Here is an 18,078-nt window from a genome sequence, read left to right on the forward strand (position 1 = left end):
CACAAGTGATGATACGATAATCATGACATATGCGAGTCAAAAGGGCTTAGGTGCTGTTTTATTGCAAAGAAATTAGGTAAGGATGAAGTAATAGCTTTTGCTTCTCGCAGTCTGAGGGATGCAGAATCTACTTACTCGACGATCGAAAGAGAAGCCCTAGCATGATGGTGGGGTATTATGCATTTTAAACCTTACTTGTGGGGCAGACATTTTGTTGCAAGTGTTTTCTACAAAGGGAGCAGAACATGCTACTCCCAGATTAGCCAAGTGGCAGTAAGGGTTAAAGGCTTTTGATTACCATATCGAGTATGTGCCAGGAGTAAGGAATTTATTGGCGGATTGTTTGTCACGCCTTCCTAGTTTGAGCATTTGTACGGATGATAAATTGTGGTCAGGTGAAGATGATGTTTTAGTGTGTTCCGTAGATTGTCATCTTGAGGGTGCAGTGACGGAGGATGAGTGGAAGATTGCATGCGATGAGGATAAACAAATATCTGAAGTTAAATGTGGTTTATCTCAAGGGGGGACAAGATGGAAACAAAATGGTGAAGTAAGTGAGGCGTACAAAGAAGTTTTTGATTAATTATCTGTGGGCAATCAAAATGTGATGCGTTCAAATGTGTTGGTTGTGCCAGGAGGTTTGAGGAACAACATTTTTGCACTCTCTCATGAAGGAAACACAGGCATGCGAGCCATGAAAAGGAGATGTGAACATTTTTGGTGGCCTGGCTTGGATAAGAGTGTGAAACACTTTGTCAGAGATTGTCTGATACGTGCAGCAAGCCATGAATCTCAGGACAGTATACCTACTTCTGTTGAGGTGATAAGTGTGCCTAATAAACCTTGGGGCAAGGTTGCTATTTACACTATTGGGCCCATGGTGTTATCGAATGGTTTTACTGAGTACGGGTTAGTACTTATAGATTTTTATAGTAGTTTGCCTGAACTTAAGTTTGTTGAAGCGCCAAATACAACAAAAGTCATTGAATTCTTGGAGACGATTTTCGATAAAGAAGGTATACCCGATTAAATATTGACTGATAATGGATGTCAGTTTACGTCAGTTCAATTTACTAATTTCTTGGCACACATGGGCATCAAACATACTAAGACTTCATTAAATCATCCAAGAAGCAATGGTCTGGTGGAGCATTTTAACAGAGTCATTAAAGATAATGTGCAGTTGGCTAAGGCAAGTGGTTTGAATTGCAAACAGGAGCTTAAGAAATTGTTATGGGCTGTGCATACCACACCCAACTCGGATACTAAAGTCTCACCTTTTGTCTTATTGATAGGCAGGGTTCCTTCAACCAAATTAACAAGACATTGGGTGCGAGAATTTGTTGTTGATAAAGGTGTGATAGAGAAGGTGTGTGAGAAGAGGCTCTTGGCCCAGGAAAAATATATTGAGGCGCCAAGGAAGACAATTTGTGTGAAGAAGGGGGATTATGTAAAGGTCAAGGGGGTCCGAAAAATTCAGAATGGGGAATCAAAATTTTCATCACCCAAAATGGTTGTTAGTGCATGTAAAAATGCAGTTAAGTTGGATGATGGAAAGGAAAAATTGTCAATAGTTCAGGACATGGATTGTAAGAGGAAAGAAGGAGAATGCGGGGGGATACAACATAAGAAACAAACATGAACCAAGAGTGTCTTCAAGGGAAAAGCTATTATCAAAAAGATTAAGATTATTTGCTTTGAATATCTAGATTAATATAACCTTCTGTTGTATTTGGGTCCTTACGGGTTGTGCATTGTATTATGTTATTCTTGGGTTCTATTTGTGTACATGTTTGGAATTCATTTTTATGTGTAAAAATTTTTAGGCTATGTATGTTAGGTTATGTGATTTCTTTTTTTTTTTTTTGGTTGTTGTTATGTTAATGGGAAAGATGTGTCGGGTATTTATACTCTTTAGCATGTTAATCCTACTTCAGCGTGTGTTGAGAATGGAGGGCGTTGGAATGTGTAAATGTGGAATATTGGGATAGAACATGGGGCAGTTGGGAGACAGACACAGAGAAGAGTTGGGAGGAAGAGGTTACTTCAGCTTGTGGATCGTCCTGTTCTACAAATAAACTTACTTTGGAAACCTTATTGAATCCTTATAGGCCCCAATGCTCAGCAATGTTTTTAGAGTTGCCATTATTGGACCACTCCCTTCCACATGGAAATATGCCATCGTAATACCTATCTTTAAACAAGCATTTGCAAATGCAATAAGTCTTGCATTTACTTGAGTTGAAGCTATTGGCATTGTAAATGAATAACTGGACTTTTTGCCACAAATTTGGTTCTTTCCGCCACATAATTCTAGTGATCCTGCATATAACCAAAGGGGCTAGTAGGCCTACTGGATTCTTTTTTTTCTTTTTTTAACAAGGCCCTTAAAACACAAACTACCACTAAATGCAAAACATATTTACTTGGCAGTTGTTACAGGCGACATTGCCTGTGGGGTAATGAATAAATAATTGTACTCCAAGAATGCGTACTTACTAGATCACTGTCCCTTTACTGCAGTCTGGGGAGACGAACAAAATACCCAGATATTTCACACGCTTGAAGAGAGCCAGCTCACATGATATTAATGATCCTCAGTCTTGAAAAAAAATATTAGTTATAAATTTTGACCACTGTACAACATAATCAACTGTAATCTCTCCTTGAGGTTAGTTTTATAAATACACGCACACACAGCTCAAGTTTCATATGCTCAAAAGTGTGTTGTTCATCTAGTCAGGTTTCTGCTTTTTATTTGCAGCTTGTATCACGTAATAAAAATAAAACTACAAATCCCAGAATACAAAGCTGAAAAAACAAAATGAGTGAATCAAACTAGGGATCAGGACAACTTTACAAATACTACTCCAAGGGTCGGTTTCCAGCTTGTATCACATTATAAAAATAAAACGACAAGTCCCAGAATGAACATGTGTGCTGCAAAGAACGTGTACTAAGCCAATCAGAGTGTGTATATAATGTCAAAATAACTCTGGCGAATAATCTTTTTGGAGAGAGAATGTACTTTTGTCTAGTCGAAGTTTGGACTCATTGTAAGGTTGCGCAGAGGGTTAATGTGTCTGCGCAAAGAACATGTGCTAGGCAAATCACACAGTGCATATAATGTAAAAATGTCAAAATAACTCTGGTGATTTATGTTCTTTCTAGAGAGAGAACATACTTTTGTCTAGTGGAAGCTTGGAGTCATCATAAGGTAGCGCATATGGTTAATATGCCTGCTGCAATGAACCTGTACTACGCAGATCAGAGTGCAAATAATGTAAAAACGATACTGCTGATCGAGTTCATGCTCTGACAGCTGTGAGCGTCATGGCAGCTAAGAGCATCATGGCAGCTAAGAGAACGTATTTTTGTCTAGTGGAAGCTTGGAGTCATCATAAGGCAGAGCACAGGGTTAACATGCCAGCTGCAAAGAACATGTACTAAGCAGATCAGTGTGCATATAATGTAGAAACAATACTGCCGATCAAGTTCGCGCTCTGAGTGCTGTGAGCGCCATGGCAGCCATGAAGCACAGACAAAAGAAAAAAGTAGTTTGCCCACGCTCAAGTATATCGGCAATCATGCAATTATCCCTGTAACAGGGTCTGTGTCCAAGGAAGTAACCAAACCGCCCAAAGGCGGGACAAACATAAAGCATTTACCAATTACATCAAGTGATTTTTGAAAAGGCAAGCCCACGAACAAATGAAAGTGATGGGCATGAGGTCGGAGTGGTTAAAAGCCCACAATGCTTACAACAGGTCAAAGCGCTTGCGCGCTCGACCTAAAAAGGAAGTAGATAATAAGAGAAGGCCTAATAATATATACGGCAACACATGCAAGGCAGAAATGTTGTCAAATTAGTACAATGGTCCACTATGGGCAAGGAGGAAAGTTGATGACATTGGTAGTAGCCATGCATCTTTTTTAAAGGCATGAATATTTATTGCCTACAGCTAAAAAAAAAAAAAAAAAATACACTTCATGAACAAAGAAATAAGTGGGAGAGAAAACAAGCTTGGCAATCTGAGCATAAATTACAGAAGTTTGAAATATTGTATTTTTCACCCTTTCCTGGAAGAAAGAAAAGAGGCCACCATTTTGACCAGGGGTGTACAGACCAGAGGTGGGCGAGCACCAGTCGGATGAGCCTTATTTGGATCATGCTCTGGCCCTAGCCAGACCTTCACAATGCATGTGCACAGCGCCTGGGGGTTTTGCAGCCAAGACAGCACAAAATGGCCAATGTCAGCCACAGGCTACCCCTGGCTTTATTAAGATTTTGATGAGGTAAGCCTTTTGCCTTACTCTGGCTGTGTTAATTGCCACGGAGAGGCTGGCCACAGGAACAATATAGGCTTCTCAGTTCTAGAAGTGGCTTACAGATTGATTTAACAACACAGAGGCAAAACACATTTCACATCATTTGAGTGGCGTCTCCAGTACTCGGCATTCACAAAAGATCTGCCCATCCACATGTACCACCATTTGCTCCTCCCTCCAGACATCTTCCAAACGAGGTCATACCTTGTATGATACACACAAGCTGGGGCTCTGCAAGGGTTTGCTGCAAGAAACCCTGCTTTTCAGGGCATCTCCTGCAAATTCCCAGTCTGTGCTTTAGAAACAAGGAGCCAAGATGAAATGCATTTTTACCTCCCCGGAGACAAAGACGCTTCATGGAGAAAGAGTGTTATTTTAATAAACAAATGTATTTGCATGAACACATACTCGCGGGGATCAGCAAAAAGCTGTGTGGTTTCAAGACACAGTAAAAGAGAGTATTGGTAATGGTGTGCTATAAAACAAAGCAAATAAAAACAGGAGCGTAAGGGTGCCAACCAGCCAGGCTCCTTTCTGCAAGCCACAAGAGCAGAATAAGGTCACCACAGCGAGCCAAACAATAAACAGACGAGGCCTGGTTAAGCCACAGTAATTGCGATTCTCGATCCTTGGATTCACCCCCTCAAGAACTGATGCTTGTTGCCTTGTTTCACGAGCTGCATCCCCCTCCCACACATGGGTCTGTCTGTTGGCAATGCAGAGGAGTCGTTCCATGGCTCCACTACAGGAAGAGAACGCTGCTTCACGTGCAGGGTGAGCCGTGAGGTGATGAATGAGGCACTTTTGAAACCCTCCCACACAGGTTCATGCGAACTTGGTCATCCCACCTTCCCCAGCCATAAAACAAACAAGCATTTGCAATGCAATGGGTCTCGTGTTTCCTCGTGTTAGAGCTGATAGCGTTGTAAACTCCTAACCGGACTTTGCACTTTTGCCGATAGGTTTCATTACCAGTGAAATTATGTATGTAACCAGAAAAAAGCGCAATGAACTGTGTAACAGGGTCGATATTATGTAAAACGCTCGCCTTCTGCCAAGCGAGATCATGCTGGGAAAATAGAGACAAAGTAATCCACGAGCCAGACGGAAAACAGCGAGCCTTGCATGTTTTCTGTACTTGGTCGATGCGCTCAAGGAGGGCTACCCACCGGAAAAGGCATGACGTATGCATGCCTTCCACTAATGAAATCAAGCAGATTCTAACAGGCAAGCCCACGAGCCAATAAAAGACACTGACGTGACGTGGACAGGGCTCTGAGCCCTTTTTAATTCCTAAAGTGTCTCGCTTAGCGAAACGCATGCGATGCAGGCTTGACCCTAAAAAGTAGTTCTCCCACACGAAGGATATCAGCAATGGTGAAATTATCCATGTAAAAGAGTTAGTCTGCAAGGCGTGACAAAAACAGCCCAAGGCGGGACAAACGTAAAGCATTCACTGATGACATCAAGGTATTGTTGTAAGGCAAGCCCAACAACGAATGAAAGTGATGGGTGTAAAGTTGGCGTGGTTTAGGTCCACAAATGGAAAACAAGAAGTTGAGAAAAGCAGCGCTCAACAAAAAAGGTGACAGATCTGACCCGGCCTATTATAGGCCAATATCCCTATTGGATTCTACATTCAAGATCCTGGGTTTGATCCTATTGGCACGATTGGATGGGTGGGCTATCTCAAACAACATCCTCTCTGACGCCCAATACCGTTTTAGACAAGTAATGGGTATGTTGGAGAGGTGTTTGAACCCATCACTCATTATTGGTAAGGCTCTTTACACCTAGTATTCATGGACATGTCATGCGCTGTTAACATGACCAATGGATCCAAATTATGGGATATGATGAGCAACCTGAGGGTAGAAGAACCCCTGGTTGCTCTTCTTCGACGACTGCACTGGAACACTTCATTTAAGATCCATTTTGGCTCTGGGGGGGGGGAAGAGTGTTCATCATCTATATAATATAACCAAGGTGTTCGGCAGGGGTGCATCCTAGTCTCGTTTTTGCTCTCATTTATATAAATGGTTTAGAAGCTCACCTACTACAAAAGAAATTGGATTTCCTATGGGTAGGCACTCATTTTAACCTGACCCTTCTATATGAAGATGATGCCATACTATTAGCCAGAACTGCAAATAACCTTCAGAAAACCTTTGGACGCCTTTCTGGAGTTTGTCAACCTTAGATTTAAAGATTAACTAGTCGAAGTATTTCATAACAGTTTGTGAGCCAAAGAAAACCTTTTTTATTCAAGGAGCTCCAGTCACCAAAGTGGAAAGTTTCTGTTATTTGAGACTGCCCTATGACTGGCAAGCTAACAGAGTCCTTGGTGGTGCAGAGGGTGAAACAAACAAATAGAGCTATGGAAGAAATGTTTAGCTTTGTGACAAAGTTAGCTCATAGTCCAGTGAGGGAAATGATTACTTTATATAAAGCTAAGTGCCTCTCAATTGCTACGTAAAGAGCTGGAGAGTGTGTGTGTGTGAGGGGGGGGGGGGGGGGGGGGGGGGAGGGGCTGTGATTGCTGTAGACTCCAAATTGTAGAGAAAAGCTTCCTTCAAGGACCTTTATGGTACTGCAGAGGCTGCCAACCTATTTTTGTCACTCAGAATTGGGACTAAAGTTGTGGGAGACATTTTGCGTCTGGCACCCCTCTTACTATGGTCAACAATTTGGCATACCCAGGAATTAAAATTCTGTAAACACATTCTTCAGGATTGCCTGGCATTGTATAACGCCAACTCTATACCTTAACTTGGGTACCTTAAGTAGGCTGGGAGCCATACAGCTTTTTAATAACCCTTCTCAAACTTCCCATTTAGCCAGAGCCCAGACAGAGTTGGCCTCTTATGAACAGGGTCAGCCTTTGCGCATGCAAAGAGCTGTTAAGCTTACCTCTCTGGAAAATTATGTCCTAGCACTTGGCCATGAGATGAATGTGTACCTCGCTTATATAGAAAATGCTCCATACAGGTTTTATTTAACCAGGTTCCGTTTGGAGACATTGCGTTTTCTTTTAGCTTTCCCACAAGGGGCATGGTTTCAGAATCTCCCTTTTTGCCTTTGTGACAATACTTCTAGACAAAGCATATTGAACTTTTCGCTTTTTTGCGCACTTTATAAATCATTAGAATTGCGTTGTTTACTTCCACTCCTGCATTCAGGCAGTTTTAATTCACATCAGGAAGTTTTTCGATTTTTACTGTCCCTTGATTCGCAAGAGATGTGTCATGCTCTGATCAGTTTCATTAAAGTGTCACTTAATATTAGTAAGAGATACTGCTAATTGGGCTGGATTGAGGGCAGGTTTTGGGTTATTCTAACGTGGTGGATGGATTTTTAACTAATTGCCTTTTATTTTGCTGCTGTTCTTTATTAATTGTTTATAGTATGAAATGAACTGTATGTGTAATATGTTTGTACCTTGATCTTTTATGGCTTTTTAAGCTGAATAAATGTTTATGACTGACTGGGAAGTGGTGAAAAGGGTGAGAGGGCTAGCGGGTAAAAGGGCGAGAAAGACAGTGGGGACAGAGATCAGGAGATGAGGAGAGAAGAGAGGAAGTAAAATCGAGCTTCAACGAGCAAAATGAGAACTAGATACTTACATATGGAGAAAAGGTGACTGGAGATCCAAAGTGGAATCTATAGTTTATCATATTTTGGCCTGTACACCTGGACAATGCAATTTCAATGCACAATTGTACACTCAGTTTCCAAAAAAAGGTCTCAGCGTAAGACCCGAAAATCACCTTGCTTAGAAGCCTCTGAAGTCCTGTAAAGGTCTATCATTGTTACTTGATCCACATTGCTTCTTACAAATTGCATAACCATGGCACCCCTTGTTATTTGTTACTACATGCTCTCAGTGAAAAGTGCCGACCTTTTCCCTTTTAATGCATATCAGCCGTGTTTACTTTTGCTGGTATGGTGGCTGGAAAGTAAAACCTGCATGCTGAGAAGTCCTAGTTCTTTTATCGCGGTGACTTGGCTTTCTAAGGCACATTTAAATAAGATAGCTTTTTTAAATGTTTCATAACATGAAGTTTGACTTTTATGCACCTGTAGTAATGCCAAGCAATTCCTCTGCAAGTTATATTTTCCATTTCTAGTACACGACAGGCTTCTATGATTTCTACATTTATCACTCAGAAATCTGCATGCAATGTTTGGCACATAAAATGTGCCACTTTGAGAAGTTAATGCACGGAGTATACTGCATGTGAAATAGAGGAGATTGTCCATATATCTGGCAGCGGAGGACTCAAAATAGGAAAAAAACAATATAAGGCATTGTGTGCTCTAAAACATTACACACAGTACATTTTTACCTACAAGTGTTTGGGGAAGAATTCACTAAAATGCACAGCTTTAATGTTTGATAGCAGGTGAGGGCCATGCCCCCCATAAAATATGCTTAGGGTTATAGCGCCGGTTTGGCCTCTCATGTGCTTTCAACTGTCACTGGGCCTGGACAGAGGAAGTAGGAAGCAGATATGCAATTGGCTAGAAGAGAGCAGGCTAGATTGGTCTAGCTCTCTGTTCTCCAAAACAATTGAGAATCTGGCTATGCAGTCTTACTCTTGGGTCTCTTCTTTCTCAGTGTTCCTCGAAGACGTGAGTGATTCAAGCATGTGAATCTATGAAAGATACTCCATTACTGGAGAATATAAGGGGAAGATATTTTATTTTTCTGCAGAAATGTAAATTATATTAATGTAACTGAAAGCTGTAATAAGTTTTCAAATATATTTATTCTGCAAAACGTAATCCAAAGGATGCGTGGTTCAAAAATGTCGCTGGTTATCACAGGCTGTCCAGAGATGTAACATGAAAAAGAAAAGCTGTTCTAAATAAAAGTCAAACGTGTAGTCACATTATCATAGGTGATGTCAACTAGTCATCATAGATCAAATTTCAAAAACAGTTAAATGAAACAAAATATTGTATTGTTTTTAATGCAGTGATAGCACTTGTATGTGCAGCACTTCATAACACATAGATGTATTTTCTCAGCAATGACTAGTTATTAAAGTGAATTAAGTTAGGCATGTACTCAAACAGGATTTTAGGTAAGAAAGCCAATTGCTACGTTTCTAAAACATTTAGAAGTACAAAAATGAAACTGAAACAATGCTGGATAAAAGGATTAATTGCACCTGTTTTAAGACTTATTGTTTCTACACAAACCAACAAATCACACCATTCCATAACACGTTTAGCGAGATTTAAAAAGGAAAAAAAGTGTCTGAACATCATTCAATGTAATCACTTTATTTAATAAACCACTTCATATGTATCCAAAGTTTTTGCAGGTACAGTTTTTTTAAGCCACTCATAACTATATGTTTGTCAGCTTTGTTTTAAGTAAGGCAACATTCTCACGCCCAAAATATCCAATGGCCACAGTCCCACTAAAGCTCCATCACAATTGTCAAAAGAGTTAGCAATGATTACAGTGAGCACTACTCCAAGCAGTTTCATTCAGCTGGATTTCAAAGCCAGCTATATGATTTCCATTTAAAATGCAACATTTTTGCGTTTATTGGTTACAGGTTATACACAATTTGTCCAACAAATAGGTACTGTACATAATTCCATAGACATGTATACATCTGTCCATTTCCATTCAAGAGTTCTTAGCACAGCATAATCTACAAAACATAAATAATGCTTCTCCGTATGTAACAGACAGTTAAGGTAACAGTTAACCATGGAGTGTGAGTGTTGTTCAGACGACGTGCAAACCAACTCAAAAGCAGACATTTCCATTCAATGGTTATATCATACAACACACAATGTTGCTGCAAGATCCTGAGGAAAGTGGTTGGTAAAGAAGAGCCATCGCCATTTTAAAATTAACTACAGTATTTCAGAATATGGTACAGTTCTCTTTTATCACTACCCAGTGTCACCAATCAGAAATTCTTGCCACTTCCTTCTAATTAGGCACAGGTAACTTGATAGTATATTACTGGAGAGGGGAACTCTTCAATGGTATCATAATTCGTGATTCCATTTCTTGAATAAGAGGTACTAAAATTAAGAAATAAAGGAAAAAAGTTAGAAAATGCACAAGAGATTTTTTAAATCCAAATTCACTAGATGTGGTTTTATAGCAAGCTCATATTTCAGTTAGAGTTAGGCCTGTTCTTGGGTTGCTGGGGCAATTACTTGTCGAAAGCATCCAGTCTTTCACTGGACCAACTGGGCCACCAATAGTAAAGAACCCCTATAATACTAGTTGCTCACTTTTAATACTTCACTCTCCTGGAGTAGCCAAGTTCTGCAGCAAAGGATTGCACAAGGAGGCAGAAGTAGTTAGTAACTCATACACCTTAATAGAGTAACAAATCATCGTATTCAATAGCTGGGGCGGTTATTGTATTGTATAAGCAACCGATCAAAACATAAAACAGGACCATAAACAGCCCAAAAACTGGTCCACACAATTACTGATCTGACCAGTCCTTTTGGCACTGCCACATAGCCCTGAAGGCCAGCCTGACCTTGTAGAAGAAATATCAAATCCAGCCAGATCCTTATCAGATTTTCAGGCTAGCTACTACACAAATGAGGTTAATTTTGAATCAGTGTATGTATGTGTTTACTCAAAATCTTGCATGAATCCAACTCTTGTACATAATACTTCAAATAGAAAATAAGGAACATTTTACCCTCTCAACAGCTGTTCATAGCCTGTAGTGCTGTAGAATCACTTGCTCTGTTTACTGCTATCATCTACTGTTGGGCTCATACGTTTCAAGTTGTTTTTCTTCAAAAGTCTTTTGAATCACAGGTTACAGTGCGACTCGACCCTTAGCAGTCAATGCGCAATAGGCACAATGCCCCTGTGAGATTATTTGCTGTACAGCGGCTGACAGTAAGTGTGGAGCAGCTAGAAGACACAGCATGGTGCAGTAGGTGTATTGTGAAATCAAGTATGTAAGAGAAGAGATCTGTAAGTAGAGCCATACACACTTCCAAGGAGGTGAGTCGGTGCATGTGAATCTACACCACTACATGCTACAAAAAGATGCTTACAGGATAATTAATCTTTTCCTTCAGGAGCATGTGCTGCTGTATACAAGCTCTACATAGACTGAAATGTCATATACCCTACAAGTGGTGGCTAGTGTGTTGATGATGCAGCTGTTTGAAGCAAAGTTCTCTAGAAAGTCTGGCCAACCATTGCTTGCTGGAAGGGTCGGATGTCTACACAATAATGTTTAGTAAGGGTGCGTGGGTTGACCACGTAGCTGCCTCACATATGTCAGCTCACATGATGTTCTCAAGGAAGGCCATGGTTGCTGCCTTCTTGCATGTAGGGTGTGCCCTAAAGGTAAGAGGGAGGGCTCTTTTACCTTTATAGTAGTAGGCATGGGGCAGTTGACTATCCATCTAGCAATGCCAGTCTCAGACTTAGACTGGCCTTTGTGAGGTTTTGCAAAGGCTACAAACAACAAATCAGACCTGCGGGAAGGCTAGGTCCTGTTGTGAACCTGGATGAAGGGTTCTTGGGAGTGTAAGGGCCTGCAGCTCACTAATGTGTTCAGCGGTTAAAGCAATGAGTAAAGTCACTTTCCTTGAAAGGAACTGCAAAGGACAAGAAAGCACAGGCTCAAAGGGTAGATCAATGAGCTTGGCAAGGACCACATTAAGTTTCCATATAAAAGAGAAGGGTCAGATGTAGGAGGCATGACCTTCATGAGGCCTGTGATTAAGGCTTTGATTACTGGGTTGAGAAAGGGGAAGGATGGTTTCCTGCTTTGCATGCATCCCCCATCGCAGCTAGATGTAGGCATACAGAAGTGTAGATCTGACCTATCTTTTGTAGATGAAGGAAAAAAAATGATGTCCTGGACTCTAGGATTAAGAATGTTCAGTGACTGGAGATGCACTAGTGGACGAACCAGTGGGAGAGGCTGAAAAGCATAAGCAAAGCTTCCTATCAGTTCATCCATAGTGCATTGCCCATCGACTGTGGGTGTGGGAACCTGGAGGCAAAGGTTAGACATTTTGCATTTTTTGGGGAGTGGAGAACAGGTTTATCCTTGGGGCATCCGAGCGTTCAAAGTACTGAGGTAGGAACTTGGGGTGGAGGTCCCTCTCATGGACTACTTGATACATCCTGATGAGTAGGTCAGCATGGTCGTTGTCCACTCCCAGAGGTGGTCAGTCAGAAGGTGTAGGATATGGTGGATACCCAATGCTACAACTCTTGTACTAGGGCTGAGAGCAGGGGTAAGTGTGTGCCATCTTGCTTCTGATGGTAATAAATGGGGATCATGTTAACTGTCTTGATAAGTGAGGCATATGGCTAGCAGCACAAGATAGTTGATGTGCTATCCCTCGTGATGGGGAGTCCACACCACTAAGTTGTCATTTCTTCAATATACGCACCCGCTTGCCCCCAGCGGGCAAAGGAGGAGTCTGTGGCAATGGTGACTTGTGGGATCGGGTCTAAGAAAGGCCTGCCATACACAGCTGCTGCTGTTCCACCACTACTGAGAGCGAAAGATACTGGTGTTTACCAACACTAGATCTTTCAAGTGACTCTCGGCTTATGACCATTGTGTTGAGAGGCACTGCTGCAACAGGCGCATGTTGCTCCTGGCATGGGGTACTATGACAATGTAGGTGGTCATCTTCCCTAAGGGCCCAAAAAAAAAAAAAAAAAAAAAAAAAAAAAAACAGAAACTGCTGATAAGCAAACAGCCTCTGCTGGCTGGGGTAGGCTTTGCCTGGGACTGCATTGGCTGTGCTCCACCAAGGGCATGCTAAAGGGATTTTGTAGGTAGGGCTGCAGGAGGGCAGTTGACCTGGACTGCTAGGATGGAGGGCACCATGGCTTCAACAAAGAAACTACTGGGCACCTTGTTGAGGTTGGATTGTCTGACAGTATAGGATGCTTCTGCTGAAGTCACGAAAGGAGCGATAGGGCTGATGCAGTTGGCGAGGTGGGGCAGATAAGCACAGGGAACATGCCATGACCCTACTGTAGGAAGTTGGCTCTGTATGTGCTATTTCAAAGTAAGGAATAGCATGCACATAGTCCAAGGGTTCCCTTTAGAGGTAAGATAGTGGCAAAAAGGGATAATACTAATGCTCTATTTTGTGGTAGTGTGGTCGAGCAGTAGGCTTATCAAAGGAGTAGTGTTAAGCATTTGTTGAACATACACACAGGCAATAAATGAGGAACACACACTCAGAGACAATTCCAGCCAATAGGTTTTTGTATAGAAAAATATATTTTCCTAGTTTATTTTAAGAACCACAGGTTCAAATTCTACATGTAATATCTCATTTGAAAGGTATTGCAGGTAAGTACTTTAGGAACTTTGAATAATCACAATAGCATATATACTTTTTACATAAAACACATACAGCTATTTCAAAAGTGGACAGTGCAATTTTCACAGTTCCTGGGGGAGGTAAAGTATTGTTAGTTCTTGCAGGTAAGTAAACCACCTATGGGGTTCAAATTGGGGTCCAAGGTAGCCCACCGTTGGGGGTTCAGAGCAACCCCAAAGTTACCACACCAGCAGCTCAGGGACGGTCAGGTGCAGAGGTCAAAGAGGTGCCCAAAACACATAGGCTTCAATGGAGAAGGGGGTGCCCCGGTTCCAGTCTGCCAGCAGGTAAGTACCCGCGTCTTCGGAGGGCAGACCAGGGGGGTTTTGTAGGGCACTGGGGGGGGGACACAAGTCAGCACAAAAAGTACACCCTCAGCAACGCGGGGGCGGCCGGGTGTAGTGTGCAAACACGCGTCGGGTTTCCAATAGATTTCAATGAGAGACCAAGGGGTCTCTTCAGCGGTGCAGGCAGGCAAGGGGGGGGGGGGGGGGGGGGGAGGAGGAGGGAGGGGCTCCTCGGGGTAGCCACCACCTGGGCAAGGGAGAGGGCCTCCTGGGGGTCACTCCTGCACTGGAGTTCCGATCCTTCAGGTCCTGCGGGTGCAGTGTCTTTTCCAGGCGTCGGGATTTCAGAGTCAGGCAGTTGCGGTCAGGGGGAGCCTCGGGATTCCCTCTGCAGGCGTCGCTGTGGGGGCTCAGGGGGGACAACTTTGGTTACTCACAGTCTTGGAGTCGCCTGGGGGTCCTTCCTGTAGCGTTGTTTCTTCACCAGTCGAGCCGGGGTCGCCGGGTGCAGTGTTGCAAGTCTCACGCTTCTTGCGGGGATTGCAGGGGTCTTTAAATCTGCTCCTCTGAAACAAAGTTGCAGTCTTTGTGGAACAGGGCCGCTGTCCTCGGGAGTTTCTTGGTCTTCTTGAAGCAGGGCAGTTCTCTGAGGATTCAGAGGTCGCTGGTCCTGGGGAAAGCGTCGCTGGAGCAGTTTTCTTTTGAAGGCAGGAGACAGGCCGGTAGGACTGGGGCCAAAGCAGTTGGTGTCTTCTTTCTTCTTCTGCAGGGGTTTTTCAGCTCAGCAGTCCTCTTCTTCTGTAAGTTGCAGGAATCTAAATTCTTGGGTTCAGGGGAGCCCTTAAATACTAGATTTAAGGGCGTGTTTAGGTCTGGGGGGTTAGTAGTCAATGGCTACTAGCCCTGAGGGTGGGTACACCCTCTTTGTGCCTCCTCCCAAGGGGAGGGGGTCACATTCCTATCCCTATTGGGGGAATCCTCCATCTGCAAGATGGAGGATTTCTAAAAGTTAGAGTCACTTCAGCTCAGGACACCTTAGGGGCTGTCCTGACTGGCCAGTGACTCCTCCTTGTTATTCTCATTATTTCCTCCGGCCTTGCCGCCAAAAGTGGGGCCGTGACCGGAGGGGGCGGGCAACTCCACTAGCTGGAGTGCCCTGTGGTGCTGGAACAAAGGGGGTGAGCCTTTGAGACTCACCGCCAGGTGTTACAGCTCCTGCCTGGGGGAGGTGTTAGCATCTCCACCCAGTGCAGGCTTTGTTACTGGCCACAGAGTGACAAAGGCACTCTCCCCATGTGGCCAGCAACATGTCTCGGGGGTGGCAGGCTGCTGGAACCAGTCAGCCTACACAGGTAGTCGGATACAGTTTCAGGGGGCACCTCTAAGGTGCCCTCTGGGGTGTATTTTACAATAAAATGTACACTGGCAGTGTGCATTTATTGTGCTGAGAAGTTTGATACCAAACTTCTCAGTTTTCAGTGTAGACATTATGGTGCTGTGGAGTTCGTGTTTGACAGACTCCCAGACCATATACTCTTATGGCTACCCTGCACTTACAATGTCTAAGGTTTGGCTTAGACACTGTAGGGGCACAGTGCTCATGCACTGGTGCCCTCACCTATGGTATAGTGCACCCTGCCTTAGGGCTGTAAGGCCTGCTGGAGGGGTGACTTATCTATACTTGCATAGGCAGTGAGAGGCTGGCATGGCACCCTGAGGGGAGTGCCATGTCGACTTACTCATTTTGTTCTCACCAGCACACACAAGCTGGCAAGCAGTGTGTCTGTGCTGAGTGAGGGGTCCCCAGGGTGGCATAAGACATGCTGCAGCCCTTAGAGACCTTCCCTGGCATCAGGGCCATTGGTACCAGGGGTACCAGTTACAAGGGACTTATCTGGATGCCAGGGTGTGCCAATTGTGGATACAAAAGTACAGGTTAGGGAAAGAACACTGCTGAGGCCTGCTAACCAGGCCCCAGCACCAAACTTTCAATTCAAAACATAGTATCAGCAAAGGCAAAAAGTCAGGGGGTAACCATGCCAAGGAGGCATTTCCTTACACAACCCCCCCCCCCCCCCCCCCAAACGAAAGAGGATGAGACTAACCTTTCCCAAGAGAGTCTTCATTTTCTAAGTGGAAGAACCTGGAAAGGCCATCTGCATTGGCATGGGCAGTCCCAGGTCTGTGTTCCACTATAAAGTCCATTCCCTGTAGGGAGATGGACCACCTCAACAGTTTTGGATTTTCACCTTTCATTTGCATCAGCCATCTGAGAGGTCTGTGGTCAGTTTGAACTACAAAGTGAGTACCAAAGAGTTATGGTCTCAGCTTCTTCAGGGACCAAACCACAGCAAAGGCCTCCCTCTCAATGGCACTCCAACGCTGCTCCCTGGGGAGTAACCTCCTGCTAATGAAAGCAACAGGCTGGTCAAGGACATCATCATTTGTTTGGGACAAAACTACTCCAAGCAGTTCATTGTGCAGACAGATGCCTCTGAACATGGGATAGGGGCAATCTGGAGCTTTTAGAACTGGTGCTGTGCACATTGCTTGTTTCAGGGTGTCAAAGGCCTGTTGGCATTCTACAGTCCAGTTTACCTTCTTGGGCATTTTCTTGGAGGTAAGTTCTGTGAGGGCTGTCACTATGGATCCATATCCCTTCACCACCCTCCTATAGTACCCAGTCAAGCCAAGGAATGCCCTGACTTGAGTCTGGGTTTTTGGAGCTGCCCAGTCCAGAATAGTCTGGATCTTAGGCTGGAGTGGCTGAACTTGGCCTCCACCTACAAGGTGTCCCAAGTAAACCACAGTTCCCTGCCCTATCTGGCATTTGGATGCCTTGATAGAGAGGCCTGCTGATTGCAGAGCCTTCAAAACCTTCTTCAGGTGGACCAGGTGATCCTGCCAGGTGGAGCTAAAAACAGCAATATCATCAAGATAAGCTGCACTAAAGGATTCCAACCCAGCAAGGACTTGATTCACCAACCTTTGGAAGGCGGCAGGGGCATTCTTTAAATCAAAGGGCATGACAGTAAATTGATAATGCCCATCAGGTGTGGAGAATGCTGTCTTTTCTTTTGCTCCAGGTGCCATTTTGATTTGCCAGTACCCTGCTGTCAAGTCAAAGGTACTTAGGAATTTGGCAGCACCTAATTTGTCTATCAGTTCGTCAGCTCTAGGAATGGGATGGGCATCTGTCTTGGTGACAGAATTAAGACCTCTGTAGTCCACACAAAACCTCATCTCTCGCTTTCCATCTTTGGTGCGAGGTTTGGGGACTAAGACCACTGGGCTAGCCCAGGGGCTGTCAGAGCGCTCAATTACTCCCAATTCCAGCATCTTGTGGACTTCCACCTTGATGCTTTCCTTAACTTGGTCAGACTGTCTGAAGATTTTGTTTTTGACAGGCATGCTGTCTCCTGTGTCCACATCATGGGTACACAGGTGTGTCTGACCAGGGGTTAAGGAAAAGAGCTCAGCAAACTGTTGCAGGACCTTCCTGCAATCAGATTGCTGTTGGCCAGAGAGGGTGTCTGAATAGATCACTCCATCCACTGAGCCATCTTTAGGGTTTGATGAGAGGAGATCAGGGAGAGGTTCACTCTCAGCTTCCTGGTCCTCATCTGTTACCATCAACAGATTCACATCAGCCCTATCATGGAAGAGTTTTAGGCGGTTCACATGGATCACCCTCTTGGAGCTCCTGCTTGTGCCTAGGTCCACCAGGTAGGTGACCTGACTTCTTCTCTAGCACTGGGTAAGGGCCACTCCATTTGTCCTGAAGTGCCCTGGGAGCCACAGGCTCCAAAACCCAGACTTTCTGCCCTGGTTGAAATTCAACCATTGCAGCCTTTTGGTCATACCAAAACTTCTGGAGCTGTTGGCTGGCCTCAAGGTTTTTACTTGCCTTTTCCATGTACTCTGCCATCCTTGAGCGAAGGCCAAGTACATAGTCCACTATGTCTTGTTTAGGCTCATGAAGAGGTCTCTCCCAGCCTTCTTTAACAAGAGCAAGTGGTCCCATTACAGGGTGGCCAAACAGAAGTTCAAAGGGTGAGAATCCTACTCCCTTCTGAGGCACCTCTCTGTAAGC

At 43.9% G+C, this 18,078-nt stretch overlaps 1 protein-coding gene across 1 annotated transcript in view; it reads right to left on the bottom strand.

Annotated features, from left to right (window-relative positions):
- Window positions 1–9,602: 9,602 nt before the first annotated feature.
- The window catches only part of NIPSNAP2 (nipsnap homolog 2), a 110,029-nt gene continuing 101,553 nt past the window's right edge, over window positions 9,603–18,078 (bottom strand). Inside the window, exon 10 of the mRNA XM_069226932.1 lies at window positions 9,603–10,380. Within this exon, the coding sequence (XP_069083033.1) occupies window positions 10,316–10,380 (65 nt within the window). The 3' untranslated portion in view covers window positions 9,603–10,315. The remainder of the gene's footprint in view (window positions 10,381–18,078) is intronic.

Source organism: Pleurodeles waltl, chromosome 3_2, assembly GCF_031143425.1.
Source record: "Pleurodeles waltl isolate 20211129_DDA chromosome 3_2, aPleWal1.hap1.20221129, whole genome shotgun sequence".
Classification (NCBI taxonomy): domain Eukaryota; kingdom Metazoa; phylum Chordata; class Amphibia; order Caudata; family Salamandridae; genus Pleurodeles; species Pleurodeles waltl.